The 12,863-nt window shown below is 40.5% G+C and overlaps 1 protein-coding gene across 1 annotated transcript in view; it reads right to left on the minus strand.

The window, feature by feature from the left end:
- Window positions 1–12,857, minus strand: part of ENPP1 (ectonucleotide pyrophosphatase/phosphodiesterase 1) — a 116,771-nt gene extending 103,914 nt beyond the window's left edge. Inside the window, exon 1 of the mRNA XM_006884988.1 lies at window positions 12,762–12,857. Within this exon, the coding sequence (XP_006885050.1) occupies window positions 12,762–12,845 (84 nt within the window). The 5' untranslated portion in view covers window positions 12,846–12,857. The remainder of the gene's footprint in view (window positions 1–12,761) is intronic.
- Between the last annotated feature and the right edge of the window lie 6 nt (window positions 12,858–12,863).

The raw sequence follows: 12,863 nt of genomic DNA on the forward strand, positions 1-12,863 counted from the left end.
AGAATCCTTGCCTCCAAGGAGCATCCCAGTTTGACCCTTTCAAGGATGAATCTGTTTGTTTTCCTAGCACTCCATGGTACCCTCAATACTCTTCTCCAGCACCACAGCTCAAAGGCATCAATTCTCCTTCTATCCTCCTTAGTCATTGTTCCAACTCTCTGATGCATAACAAGTATTAGCAAAGACCATGGCCTGTATCAGGTGTACCTTAGTCTCCAGAGAGGCACCATTGCTCTTCAGTACTTTGGAGAGGTCCCTAACAGAAGACTTTCCCATGGCAATATGTCTTCCAATTTCCTGGCTCCTGGAGCCAAGCAAACTGAAGCTGTGAACACTCTCAATCTCTTCACCATCTATCCTGATACTGCCAATTGGCCCAGTGGGGAGAATCTTTCTCTTCTTGACATTGAGCCTCAATTCATACTGGAGGTTGCAATCCTTGACCCTCTGCAGCAAGCGCTTCAGATCCTCCTCAGTTTCAGCAAGCAGGGTTGTGTCATCTGCATATCGCAGATTGTTGCCAGATCTTCCACCAAGTAAGGAATTCACATTATCTAAATTAATTCTCCCCCAAGTCCTCTAATTTGGTCTTTATTATCTCTTCCGAGTTGTGAAAGACAAAAGTTAAGAAACTTAACACTTAGTTACTATTAACTCGAAGTTACTGCCTATTTCAGTCAGTGAGATATCAGTACCATGGTTTGAATAAGAACACAGAGTTTAGTTGGCCTAATGGACAGAACGTGATGCTACCAAGCCAAAGGTGGATGATTTTAATCTGTGGTGCTCAGGCCTGGTTTTAATTAGTTTTGGTCAAACATTCTTCTAAATGGTATAGCACTGGTCTGTCCATTTGCTGTACAGAGGTAACTCGTGGTTTCTGTGATGCTGAACACTGTGACCCTGATGTGTCAAATGTGATAATGGTTACCAATGGTGGACAATGTTTGTTGGAGTTCCCAAATTAAAACAAGCTTGGAAGCAAGAGTGGCATCCACTTCCAAAATATTTTTCCTCCAGAAACCCTATGAACTTGGAGAAACAAGGAAAGTGTCCAGGTCTTTCATTCATAGAGTTGCTATGAGTCATCTATGACTTAATGGCACTTAATAACAACAGGAATGATAGAAGAATTGATGCCTTTGAGCTGTAGTGCTGGAGAAGTGTTTTGAAAATACCATGGACTGCTAAGCGAACAAACAAAGTTTGTCTTAGGGTAAAGCCAGCCTGCTCCTTGGAAGCAAAGATTCTGAGCTTCATCTGACATACTTCGGGCATGATGCAACGAGGGATCAGTCCTTGGAGAGGGACATCATGCTTGGAAGGGTGGAGGGACAGCACAGGAGAGGAAGACCCTCGATGAGACAGACTGATTCAGTGACTGGGATAATAGGGTAGGTGTGTTGGAGACAGTAAAATTAGCACAGGACAGAGCAGAGTATAGGGCAGTTGTATATAGGGTCTCTGTGAGTTGCAGGTAACTCGACAGCACATAACAACAACAACATCATCTAACTTTAAATTTATGCTATAATCAATGGTAATAATGCAATTAACTTAATTATTCATCTTCGTGATCTTTGGAACCATAAAATTTCTTTGAGCCATGATTTTTTTTTAATCTCTCTGGTAGTCTAGATGGTAAGGAGTCATGCTGGTCAACTCAAGATGTTGTTGTTAGGTGCTGCTGAACTGAGTACAACTCACAGTGTTCTTGGTCACAGCACCCTTTATATTTTAAAAAATTATTTCAGACCCCAAGAAGTCTTTTCAGGTTAATTGTGGGAATTCTTTCCTAAAATTACACACAAATTTAACAAGTGGCAGTCCCTTAGAGAAGAATTAATTGAGCTGTGGTTCTGGAGAAGAATCCTGAATGTCCCATGGGCTGCCAAAACAATGAATATGTATGTCATGGGAAAGGTCCAGCCAAAGTAGTACCTAGAGGCAAGGATAGCAAAGCTTCGTATATTTTGGACATGCTTCTAGAAGACACTATTCCTTGGAAAATGATATCATGCTTGGAATAGTAGAGGGTCAGTGAATGAGAGAAATATCCTCATCGAGATGGATTGACACGGTGACTGCAGCAACCGGCTCAAGTGTATCAGAAACGGTGAGGATGATATAGGATAAGACAGAATTCTGATCTGTTGTTCACAGGGTCACTGTGAGTCATACTTGACTCAAGGGAAATAAACAACAACTGTCTCTTAAAAGTAAACTACAACATCAAACCTGAAACTGTATTCATGAGCTTTTCATACTCTTTCATACTAAAACCTAGACTTGCCTGGCACGTTAAGTGGAACTTATACAAAATGTGTAATATCATTGGTCATTTGGAAACTGTTGGTTCATTGAGTTATGCAGATCTTCCAAATGCAGGTCATCACACAACATCAAAAATCATATTCATTACAAGTTCCACTGATTTCACTGAAAAAGTCTTTAAGGAACAGAAAGCTGTTAAGCTCAGAATTACTGAAATCAGCTACACAAAATTCCAAATTTTGCAAGAAAGTTTAGATTTTTTGGTCAATGGCAGCAGACGCCATCATTTGTTTTCCTTGAGGTAACAATTCATTTTTTAGGGGAAAAAAACATGTGCAAAGTCCCTATTAACAAATTTGTGGGTCATTCTTTTAAGTGAAAAACAGTGATGCATGAAAAAAACAACTGCAGTCACCAGCTAGTAGAGCTGGTAACTCACTCACACAATTACTTTTCCAGAAGAAAACAATATTATGAGCTGATGTGCTAGTATAAACGTCCAATTTTGTAAAAAAAAATATACAAAAAGGAAAACATGATTAAATTTAATACTGCTTCATAAAGGATTTCCTTTTAGTTCATGAAGTTGCATTTGTTTTGGTTTTTATTTGTTCTAATAACTGTAAATGCAAGACCACTTGAGTCTGATGCCACTGCCTCTCTACCACGTATTTAGTTTTGGGTTTATATCATCAATGTAATACCACCATTATTATGATTGTGATTTTGTTACTTAGTGTTGAGTCAATTTTGACTCCTAACAACTCCATGGACAGAGTATAACTTCTCAAGGGCGTTTGTTTGGCTGTCATATTTACAGAAGCCATTCGCCAGCTCCTTCCCCTGGGCATTCCTGGTGGTACAAACAGTAAAACATGTTCAGCTGCCTCAAAGGCTGATAGTTTATGCTCACCTAACATCGTAGCATTTATATTTAAATAGGCTGACTTCCACATCTCCCTGAAAGGCTCTTGGACCTCCCAAGTTTCCACAGACCATACTTCAAGAAACTCTGCCTTAAGTAGCTTGACTTACTCACATTATCTTGCTTTTAACATTTTATTCAAAAACTATTTAAAGATTCTCATGTACAAGCTTCTACTGAGGAAAACTGAACCTATAATAACAGTTGTATTTATTTTGTCTAACAATAGCATCATTAAGAAAAACAAAGCAAAACTACTTGAATTGTGTTCTCTCACTCCCTCCATAAGAGACCAGAAGGTCCCAGGTGGCTAATTAAAACCCCAACTAACAATGTCAAAAATCTTCCTAAGGGAAAGAAACCAGGCTTAGGAATAATACGTTCTCAGGAATAGTCTTCTGAAAACCAAGATAACTTGAACTTGAAGTCTCCCAAATTGTATCTGTGGCAGAATATTTTCCAGTTAAATTTGTGTGAAACTCTATAAAAGGTAGTAAAAATATCAATTCATTAATGGAATATACACTACTCACAATTGTTCAATCTCTCCTAAATGGCTTTCCAATATCATGATTCTATTTTACCTTATTTCACGATTTTTTAAAATATAGGCAGAAAAGAAATCTCGATTAAGAAGAGGAAAACAATTTTTGCAACACTGGAAGCTGATAGTAGCAATGCATTCACTTCCTGCTCATTTTTTTTAAGTGCACTCTTGGTACTAGCAGCCAGGAAATTAAAAAATGTATTGTGATGGGAAAGTCTGCAGTTAGAGACCTCTCTAAAGTACTGAAGAGCAACGATGTCAGTCTGGAGCCGAAGTTGCACCTGATACAGGTCATGGTCTTTCCAATCACTTGCTATGCATCAGAGAGCTGGACAATGACTAGGGATGATAGAAGGAGAATTGATGCTTTTGAGCTGCGGTGCTGGAGAAGAGTATTGGATATACCATGGACTGCTAAGAAAACAAACAGGTTTGTCCTGGAGAGGGTGAGGCCAGGCTGCTCCTTGGAGGCAAGGATTCTGAAGCTTCGTCGGACATACTTTGGACATACTGCAAGGAGGGATCAGTCCTTAGAGAGGGATGTCATGCTTGGAAGGGTGGAGGGACAGCGCAGGAGAGGAAGACCCTTGATGAGATGGATTGATTCAGTGACTGGGGTAAAGATGGTAGGTGTGCCAGAGACAGTGAGATTGGCACAGGATAGAGCAGGGTTGAGGGCTGTTGTACATAGGGTCGCTATGAATCGCATGTGACCCAACAGCACATAACAACAACAATAACAACAACAATGTGGCATTCTACCAAGGCATTAAATAATTAAACTATCAAATGACACATATGATATCTCCTTATGTAAGTGGTCTTTGACATCACCACATCAGAAATATTTTCCGATCAAATGATATCAGTATCTATTGATCTCCGAACACCTATTTACTGATACACATATGTACACATATGCAGGAAGCTCTGGTGGCATAGTCCACGTGGAGTTGCACTGCTAATCCAAAGGACACACCTCTTTGGGGGTCAGAACCCACCAGTGGCTCCGCAGGAGAAGGACGTGAACCTTAGAAACCTGCTGGAGGGTCAGTTAGGAGTCAGCTCCAACTCAGCAGCAATGACCTGGATACATACACACAGACACAAACACGGGAACGGACAAGAGAGAAATGGAATCCCAGTGGCATACAAAGCTTGGTGAGTCAGAATGGAACATTTTGTCATCATGGAAAAGGCTAATGGATGATAGCATTAGCCTCAGTAATGAATAAATACCTCTATTTGAAAATCCTGAGTTACCATTACCATAGCTTACTACCTATCACAGGGGTGATTTTTTTTCCCCTATAAATTTAACTCATTACTTCTTAAAGTCCAATAAATGGACCACTTGCATTTGAATTATCTGAGATGCTTGTTAAAGAAAAATAATGCAGATTTCATGAACACAATCCAAATTTTCTAACTATAATGAATAACCAAACTCACGGCCATTGATTTGATTCTAATTCATAACAATCCTTTAAAGACAGGATAGAACTGCCCCATAGGATTTTCAAGGCAGCACTGGGAGTTAGTGGTAAGGAGTTATGCTGCCAACCCAAAAGCTCATGGTTCAAATCCAACAGGGGGAAGATAGGAAATCTCCTCCTGTGCAATCTACTGCTTCTAAAAACCTACTAGAGGGTCAGCTATGAGTCAGCTCCAACTTGATGGTACACACCAACAACAATCTTTTTAGAGGCAGACTGCCACATTTTTCTCCTGTGGGTGGTAGGTTTGAACCAACGACCTTTCCGTTAGCAGCACATCACTACTGCACCATCAGAGCTCTTTTCTCTGGGACTATGGACCAGGAATCTAAGGCTTTTAACAAGTACTCAGGCAAGACTTAATACACGTTGTTGGAGAAACCTGACTGAACTGCGCTGAGCCCACTGCCTTACTTGTAGAGTAAGATTGACTAGCAACACGCTTGAGAGCTGAGGTTCAGTGAGATGAAAAATGGCATTCTTTTTTTTTACTCTTTTTTAAAATTTATTATTAATTTCAAAGAAAATTTACAGAGACTTTGGATTTCCATTCATTCACTGTTGCACTTGAAAAATGGCATTCTTAAAACAATCAAGTACTTGTGACCTTTCAGTCATCAAAACTTTCACCATCTACTTTTTCTCCCAAATCTTCTTCTAAAAACTAAAAATGAGATAAAAAAAACAAAACACTGATGTCTTCATTCTTATACTTGAACTTCAAACAGCTAAAATACTCAGGTAACAAATATTCTAGTTAATATTTAGCTTAACATTCTAGCTACTCTTTCGAAAAACCCTCTTAAATGAATTCTAATTCCAGTATCTTTGTCTTGGTAAATATCTAACAGAGCACTTATATGATGCAAAGGATTTTCGTGTTGACTCAGCAAATGGAATCAGTTCTTGTTGTACAGGACTTGGGTTTGGAAGAGCAATCTCTGTCCTGCCTGGAACTGATTTACCAAAAGGTTTCTTGTTTATTTTATTTTTGTTGTTCAGGGAGTATTTTTTTTTAATGTTCAGGGAATATCTTACAGTTCATGGAAACATGTTTATTTTAACCAACATCAAATCTCTAATTACAAGTTGTATTCCAAGGGCTTATTTGTTCCTAAGTTGTTTGGAACTTGAAATTGCCTTTTCCTCTATTAAAAAAAAATTATGAATCATGATTTAAGTCCTCTGACTTGTCCATAAAGCCCATAATATGGTTGGGATACAGCTGATATTTTTCCAAATTACAGCAGCATCATGCAATGGTATTCATCAAATTCAAAACCAAATGAGATATAAAACTACTTTCATTTACCTGCATAACTGATACCTGGGAAGTAGTTAAATGAGATGCTTTTAGAGAAAACACTCTGTAAACATCCTAAAAAGATCATTGGTTGTTTATTACGCAGAATACATAAGGTTTCTTATACCTCTGTAGATTCTCCTGAGTCTTGTGGTCAACATATAATGAAGACTGTGTGTTGTTAGGTACCGTCAAGTCAACCTGAAGTCACAGTGACCCTGTGGGACAGAACGGAACTGCTCCCTTAGAGTTTTCTTGCCCATAATCTTTACAGAAGCCTGTTTCCAGGTCTTTCTCTCACAGGGATGCTGAGTAGCTTCACACTGCCAACCTTTCCATCAATAACCAAGATTCTCTCTGTTGAACCACCAGGTAGGTAGGTAGAAGTGATAACTAAACTGAACGTTAACTGAACAAGAGGAACAGAAAGAAAACAGGAAAGGTGTTAAAAAGGTGGATGTGTGAGAAAAAAGGAGTCTGCATGGCTCAATAAATCAAGTGTTGGGCTGATAACTAAAGGTGGGCAGTTCGAATCTACCAGCCAATCTGGTGAAGACAGACAAAGCAGGGCAGTCTCCTATTAAGATTCCCAGCCTCAGAAACCCACTGGAGAGTTAGACTCAATGGCAACGGATGTGCTCGCCTCTTGGGTTTTTTGTTTATTTGGGTGTGTGCAAGAGACTGCTTAGAGTGATGAGGCAGGAAAGAAGACCAGAACAGGACCCACGGTGGAGGGAAACAGATAGTGAAGTCCGTGGGTTGGAACTCATGGAACTGCCTTGTTTTTCTGTCTTGCAAGTTATCCACCTTTGACAAGGTGTGATTTAAGCAATTATCTACCACTCTCTCTTGGTGAAAATATTTGTATTTTCCTTTTCTGGTAGAAGCCTAACACAGGTCCCAGCTTTCAGTTTTTAAAATGGGACAGAAACTGAGGAAACTAAATTTACAAAGACTGAATGTGGAGTGTGAGAACCAAGTCACCCAACCAGAAAGAGCTTTACAAAAGCGAGGGAGGCTCTCATTAGAACACCTAGGAAGGCCCCACTCGGGTTGCTTGCACCTGGGTGACTCGAGTCCTGACTGTAACCAGTGGCTCCCTCAGACACACGAAGTGTTCTCAGTGGCTGACTTCCCAATTCGAATCCAAGTTGCCACAGAGGCCCTGTTTGGCTTTGCTTAGATGTGATGACCTTTGTTGGGAAGTTTTTACAAAAGCTATGTCTCTTCCACCTCCCTAAACTCAAATAAAAGAATATCCCAGTTTTGGTCTTATTCTTGAATTTATATTCAAGTGTCTGTCATCTCTATTAGTAGCAGTATGTTTACTGATTCCTGATTTTCCACCGGGTTTGTAGTTGTAGATTCAGACCTCCCATCCTGCCCTTTTCTAAATCCAAATGTGACTCAAGCTAACAGAAGCACAATTCATTCACTCAACTAACTAAAAGCTGGCAGTGAGTGTCAGGAGCTGGATTAGACCCAGTAGTGACCACAACAGTATACTGGATTCCCAGAAATTGTTGATTCATTCTACCAGAACATGTCAAACCAACACCATATGGGACAAGCAGGATATTTCTCCAGCCTTGAGGATGCTCTAGTTATTTTGAAATCAAATAACTATGGCTGGACAAATATTAAATTATACAAACCCAAGAGCAATGTTAATTCCAAGTCTGATGAAGGACAGAAAATGGTCCTGAGTTTATTCCAGGCTGAAGTCCAGAGATCAAATGATGAGTTTCCAGGGGGAAAGGAGAGAAGTTAACACAGCTACAAATTTACATACATGTTTCATACGAACATGAGCACCTCCTGCCACTTTCTGAGAACTTCTCATCAGAAGCTGATGGGACCTTTCAGTCACAACCACCCTCAAACAAAGCCCTTTACACACACATCAGGACACACAAATAACGCACATTAAAATTCATCACTAGAGAACTGTACTGCATGCGGTATGGTTGACAATTTACACACTCCTTCAAAACTATGCTGCAGAGCAAGGGCATTTAAAATAAGTTAGAAAATCCAACCACAACAGAAGTCTATGCTTCAACTCAAAACCTGATTTAGAGTCAAGGAAAGGGCTCCTGTATTAAACACATCTACAGAAGCACAAAGAAAATAATCCTGTTATTTCACCCTTCTGGCTTTTCCAGGGCCCAGGATCAAAAGTCACTAGAAAACACAGCCAGCTAGGATCTGACACCACACAGGGGAGAAGTAAGGGCAGGGCAGGCTTCTCTCCACTTCATTTGCTCTCACAAGCTCACATCCATTATGTATAACTGAGAAAATTTCAGGAAAAGGTATAGTTATCATGTTTCCAGTGATTTACTATCTATCTCTCTGCAAGGCTATTCATAGGCTTGTCTTTGTAGACTTGAAAAAAAGATGAGTTTAAAAACCAAGGTAGGGAGTGGGGAGAGAAATCTCTGTGCAACTAAGGACCACCTCAGCAGTGAAGATCTGTCTTACCCCCAACCCCAGGAGGCAATTAGTTCAATCACTACTCAGGCTTTATGAAAAGCTCCTGCTGTTTAACCTGAAAAAGAAATCCCATAATTGCCACTCCTCTCAAGACATGTCCCAGACTCTTTGATGACAATTGCTAAGTTACGTTTCCAGACATTTCCTCTGGAAGCACATCATTTGGGGAAGGCCTGGGGGAAGGAGGGTACTGAAGTGGGAAAAGGGAAGAATGAAGAGGAGGGGAAAAGTTGCACTCCTCATTCAGTCATTAACTTATTAAATAAGGAGTTTCAGTAGCATAACAAATTAATGTTGTGCTTACCTGTATATTAATGGTGCTTGCTTTTGATGGTAGTATTAAATCAAAGCCTTTAGGCAAGCATTCTTTCCAATTCATGTCAAAGCAAAGAATCCTACTGCCAGAGTTTGAACTGTGTTCCTTTCAAATATGTGGCAGTTTGGCTGGGTTATGAGGCTCAGAATGTTGCAGTTATAAAAGATCAGACAATTATGTAAAGATGCAGTCAACACATGATGTGATCTGTGTCAATTAGTTGTAAGGGGATTAATAAGAGATTCTATACCCTTACTCAGATTACAGGATTGATCTAATATAAGGATAATTTTTTGGGGCTATGGCTGGTATCATTTTTTATCTTGAAGATCCCTTTGCTGAGAACCTCCTAGACCCAGAAGATGACTGGTGCTAAGACACAGGGAGATCTTTATGTAAGGTCAGGCCCACAGATGTTGAAAGGAGTCTAGGACTTTCCCCAAGATGCAGAAGAAAGGGAAAGTCTTCTTCTAGAGCTGACAGCCTAGATTTAAGCTTCCATTCTCATCAACTGTGAGAGTAAATTTATGGTTGTTAAAGCCATCCACTTATGGTATTTCTGTTAGAACAGCCTAGAAAAATAACATACTCACCTATGGAATATAAAAGTCATGATTTTCTGATCTTTTGAAGCCAGTCTTAGGACATTTCTATGTGAAATTTCTCTAGATTTGCATTATCAGAATCTAATAAAATGCTATTCAACCAGCCAATTGCAGGGGTCAAAAGTAATGGTCACCCCAAAGGCACCTTTTGCTGATAGTTTACTGAAGATTTCAAAGTAACCGAATAGCAATGATTTGTAAACTAAACATGTGGAAAATTTCTCAAGACTACAAGCATCTTTAGAAATAGGTTTACCTTACAGTTATATATGGATTCTATGAATAATTACTGAATATCTTATAGTGTGTTTGAAAGTATTCATCAGCACTTAAGAATACTGAAACTCAAGTATTTAAGTTATCCTTAAAAAGCTCAGGTTTTCTATTAGAAAGGAAAAACACAGGCAAAAATAAATAAGGTTTCATCAATATGCATGTTAACTCGAAGCAGGAGTGGCATTCACTCCCTAAATAACTTGCCTCCGGAAACTCTATGAACTTTGATAAATGCCTATAGTTATAGAGGGGCGTCAGGCCTTTTGTTCATAGTGTCACTATGAGTAGTGCTAGACTCAAAGGCAATCAACAACAACACAGAATAATTAAAGTGATAAATGATGGGAAATATATCATATATGAAGAAAACAGAAAGTGGCTTGAAATTTCTGGTTATACCTAATAATTCTAGTTAAATATCCAGATATTGGTTATATGCATTAACTGCCAATGTATTCCTTAGGTCTAGGTGTGTTGGTTCTTCAAAGTACCATGTGGTAGTTGCGGGACGCCATCAAGTTGGCCCTGACTCAACCATGACCTAACAACACTTTTAAAACATAAACTCAACTCATTGCCATGGGTCAGAACAAACTCAAAGCTTCCCTCCATTGGTTTTTGTGAGGCTGTAAATCACATGGGAGGGGACTACCTATCTTTCACTTACAGGGCAGCTGGCAGTGAAATGGAAATGCTTACAAAAGGAGAAATGTCAAAACTCAGAAAAAAATGTTCTTTATAAAGAACATTGCTGGAGCTCTGGTGACCTAGCAGCAAGACACAGTGCTGCAACCGTGAAGGCACATGTTTCGAGGCCACCAGCTGCCCCACGAGAGAATGATGGACAATCTCCTTCCGAGCGATTAACTGCCTCTGAAAACCTGACGGAGAGGCAGCTATTGGTCAGTCCCAATGCTACTGTACACAGTAACCACAACAGCATTGTTTATATACATCATTTAAGTGACACATTTTAGGGTGCACTACACTTCGGGAGGGAAATGTCATTTAAATGTTAGTTAGCATGCACTGTACTTAAGAAGGGATATCTGATGGCTTAGTAGTGAGGAGTTGTGTGGCCAGTTCCAAGGGATGTGGAACAAATCTACCAGCTGCTCCTTGACAGAAAGAAAGATGGACAATCTCTTCTTGTAAAATTTAATACCTGTGAAAACTTGCTAGAAGGCCAGCTATGCGTCAGTTCTGACTCAAAGGTACATAACAACTACACTCAGAAAAGGGAGTGCTAGGCAATCTCCTTCTGTGGTCATAAGGAGAAAGAGACCAGCAGTCTCTCCCTGTACAACTGACTGCTCTGAAAGCCCGCTGGAAGATTCTCTACAGGTCGGTTCCAACTCCAGGGTACTGAACAAGGGTGGCCAAGTTCTCAAGTTGAGATGCTAACCGCAAAGGCTATCCCTCTCAGGTGGTTTGAATCCACCAGCATCACCAACAGAGAAAGATGGGCAATCTCCTCCTGGGATTTACTACCTCAGAAATGTAAGAGTGTCAGCTTTGAGTCAGTTCAGACCTCAAGCCAAGTCAAATCTCAAGGGATAACATACGTAGAAATCTACGATTTCAATGTAACATCGTTGGTGGGGGGACATCATTCACCTCCCCACAGTTTTCAATGTATTTTCGCAGGTAACAACGCTCCACTTAATTTTCACACTGATTCTTTGCCACGTGTAAAAGAGTTGCTATTATCTCAATTTTACCACAGAATAAAGCTTGAGAAGACAAGAGTTATGCAGGCTAATTAATTACAGCCATGAAACTAAAAATGGCTAAGACATCAAGCAGCCTGGTCTTCCGACTTTAGTCCAGCACTTTCCACTAGGGATTCAGAAGGAAAATTACTGCTAGATAGTTCATACAATTGACCTTGGATCCTACAACCATGATGACAAAATACCCCAGGAACAATGGGGAGTTTTGTTAGCAATAAAACCTCTATGGCCTAGAATTCAGAGTGGGGCAAAGAATCATCAACGCTTTTCACTTGATGTTGCTATTGATGGGATTTCTTCCTGGACAGCTGCTAGGACATTCCTAAGGAAGGCAAGCAAAAAGGTGCTTTCTAAAGAGCTCTAGTAAGTCTTATAAACTAGAATCAGCTCAGCAAAGTCAGGTCCCAAATGAGTTAAAATACTGCTGCAATACCAATACCAATCTAAGACCAAGACGTTTTGGAATGGTCATTTTCCCCTGTTAAAAAATCCTCCATCCTCCGGGGGGGGGGGGGATGTTATTGTGGGTGGAGGAATTGTATTTCTGAAGACTGCACTGTTTACGAATCTATTTCCCCAATAAGCAAGAACAACACACGTGAAAGTGACTTGTTCCGCAGGGAGAGTGAGAGCGCACTGTGGTGATGAGCTCGTCCAGACGCCTGCAGCGGAGCGCGTGCGGAGAAGCGGTAGAAAAGCCTGCCCGTCTCCGCGTGCTGACCATGTTCAGCGAGTCTGCAGGTGGCCGCCGCCTCCCGCCCTCCCCGGGTGCCTTGCCGGCCTGACCTACCAGCGAGAGCACTTTGTAGGTGTTAGGGTCCTTCACAGTGCGGGCGCGCGCCGCCTTCTCCAGCGGCTCCTCTCCCAGGTCCATCGGGGCTAGCAAGGACGC

The sequence above is a fragment of the Elephantulus edwardii genome, unplaced genomic scaffold, assembly GCF_000299155.1.
Source record: "Elephantulus edwardii isolate Elephantulus edwardi_28Jun2011 unplaced genomic scaffold, EleEdw1.0 scaffold00039, whole genome shotgun sequence".
In the NCBI taxonomy this organism is placed as follows: domain Eukaryota; kingdom Metazoa; phylum Chordata; class Mammalia; order Macroscelidea; family Macroscelididae; genus Elephantulus; species Elephantulus edwardii.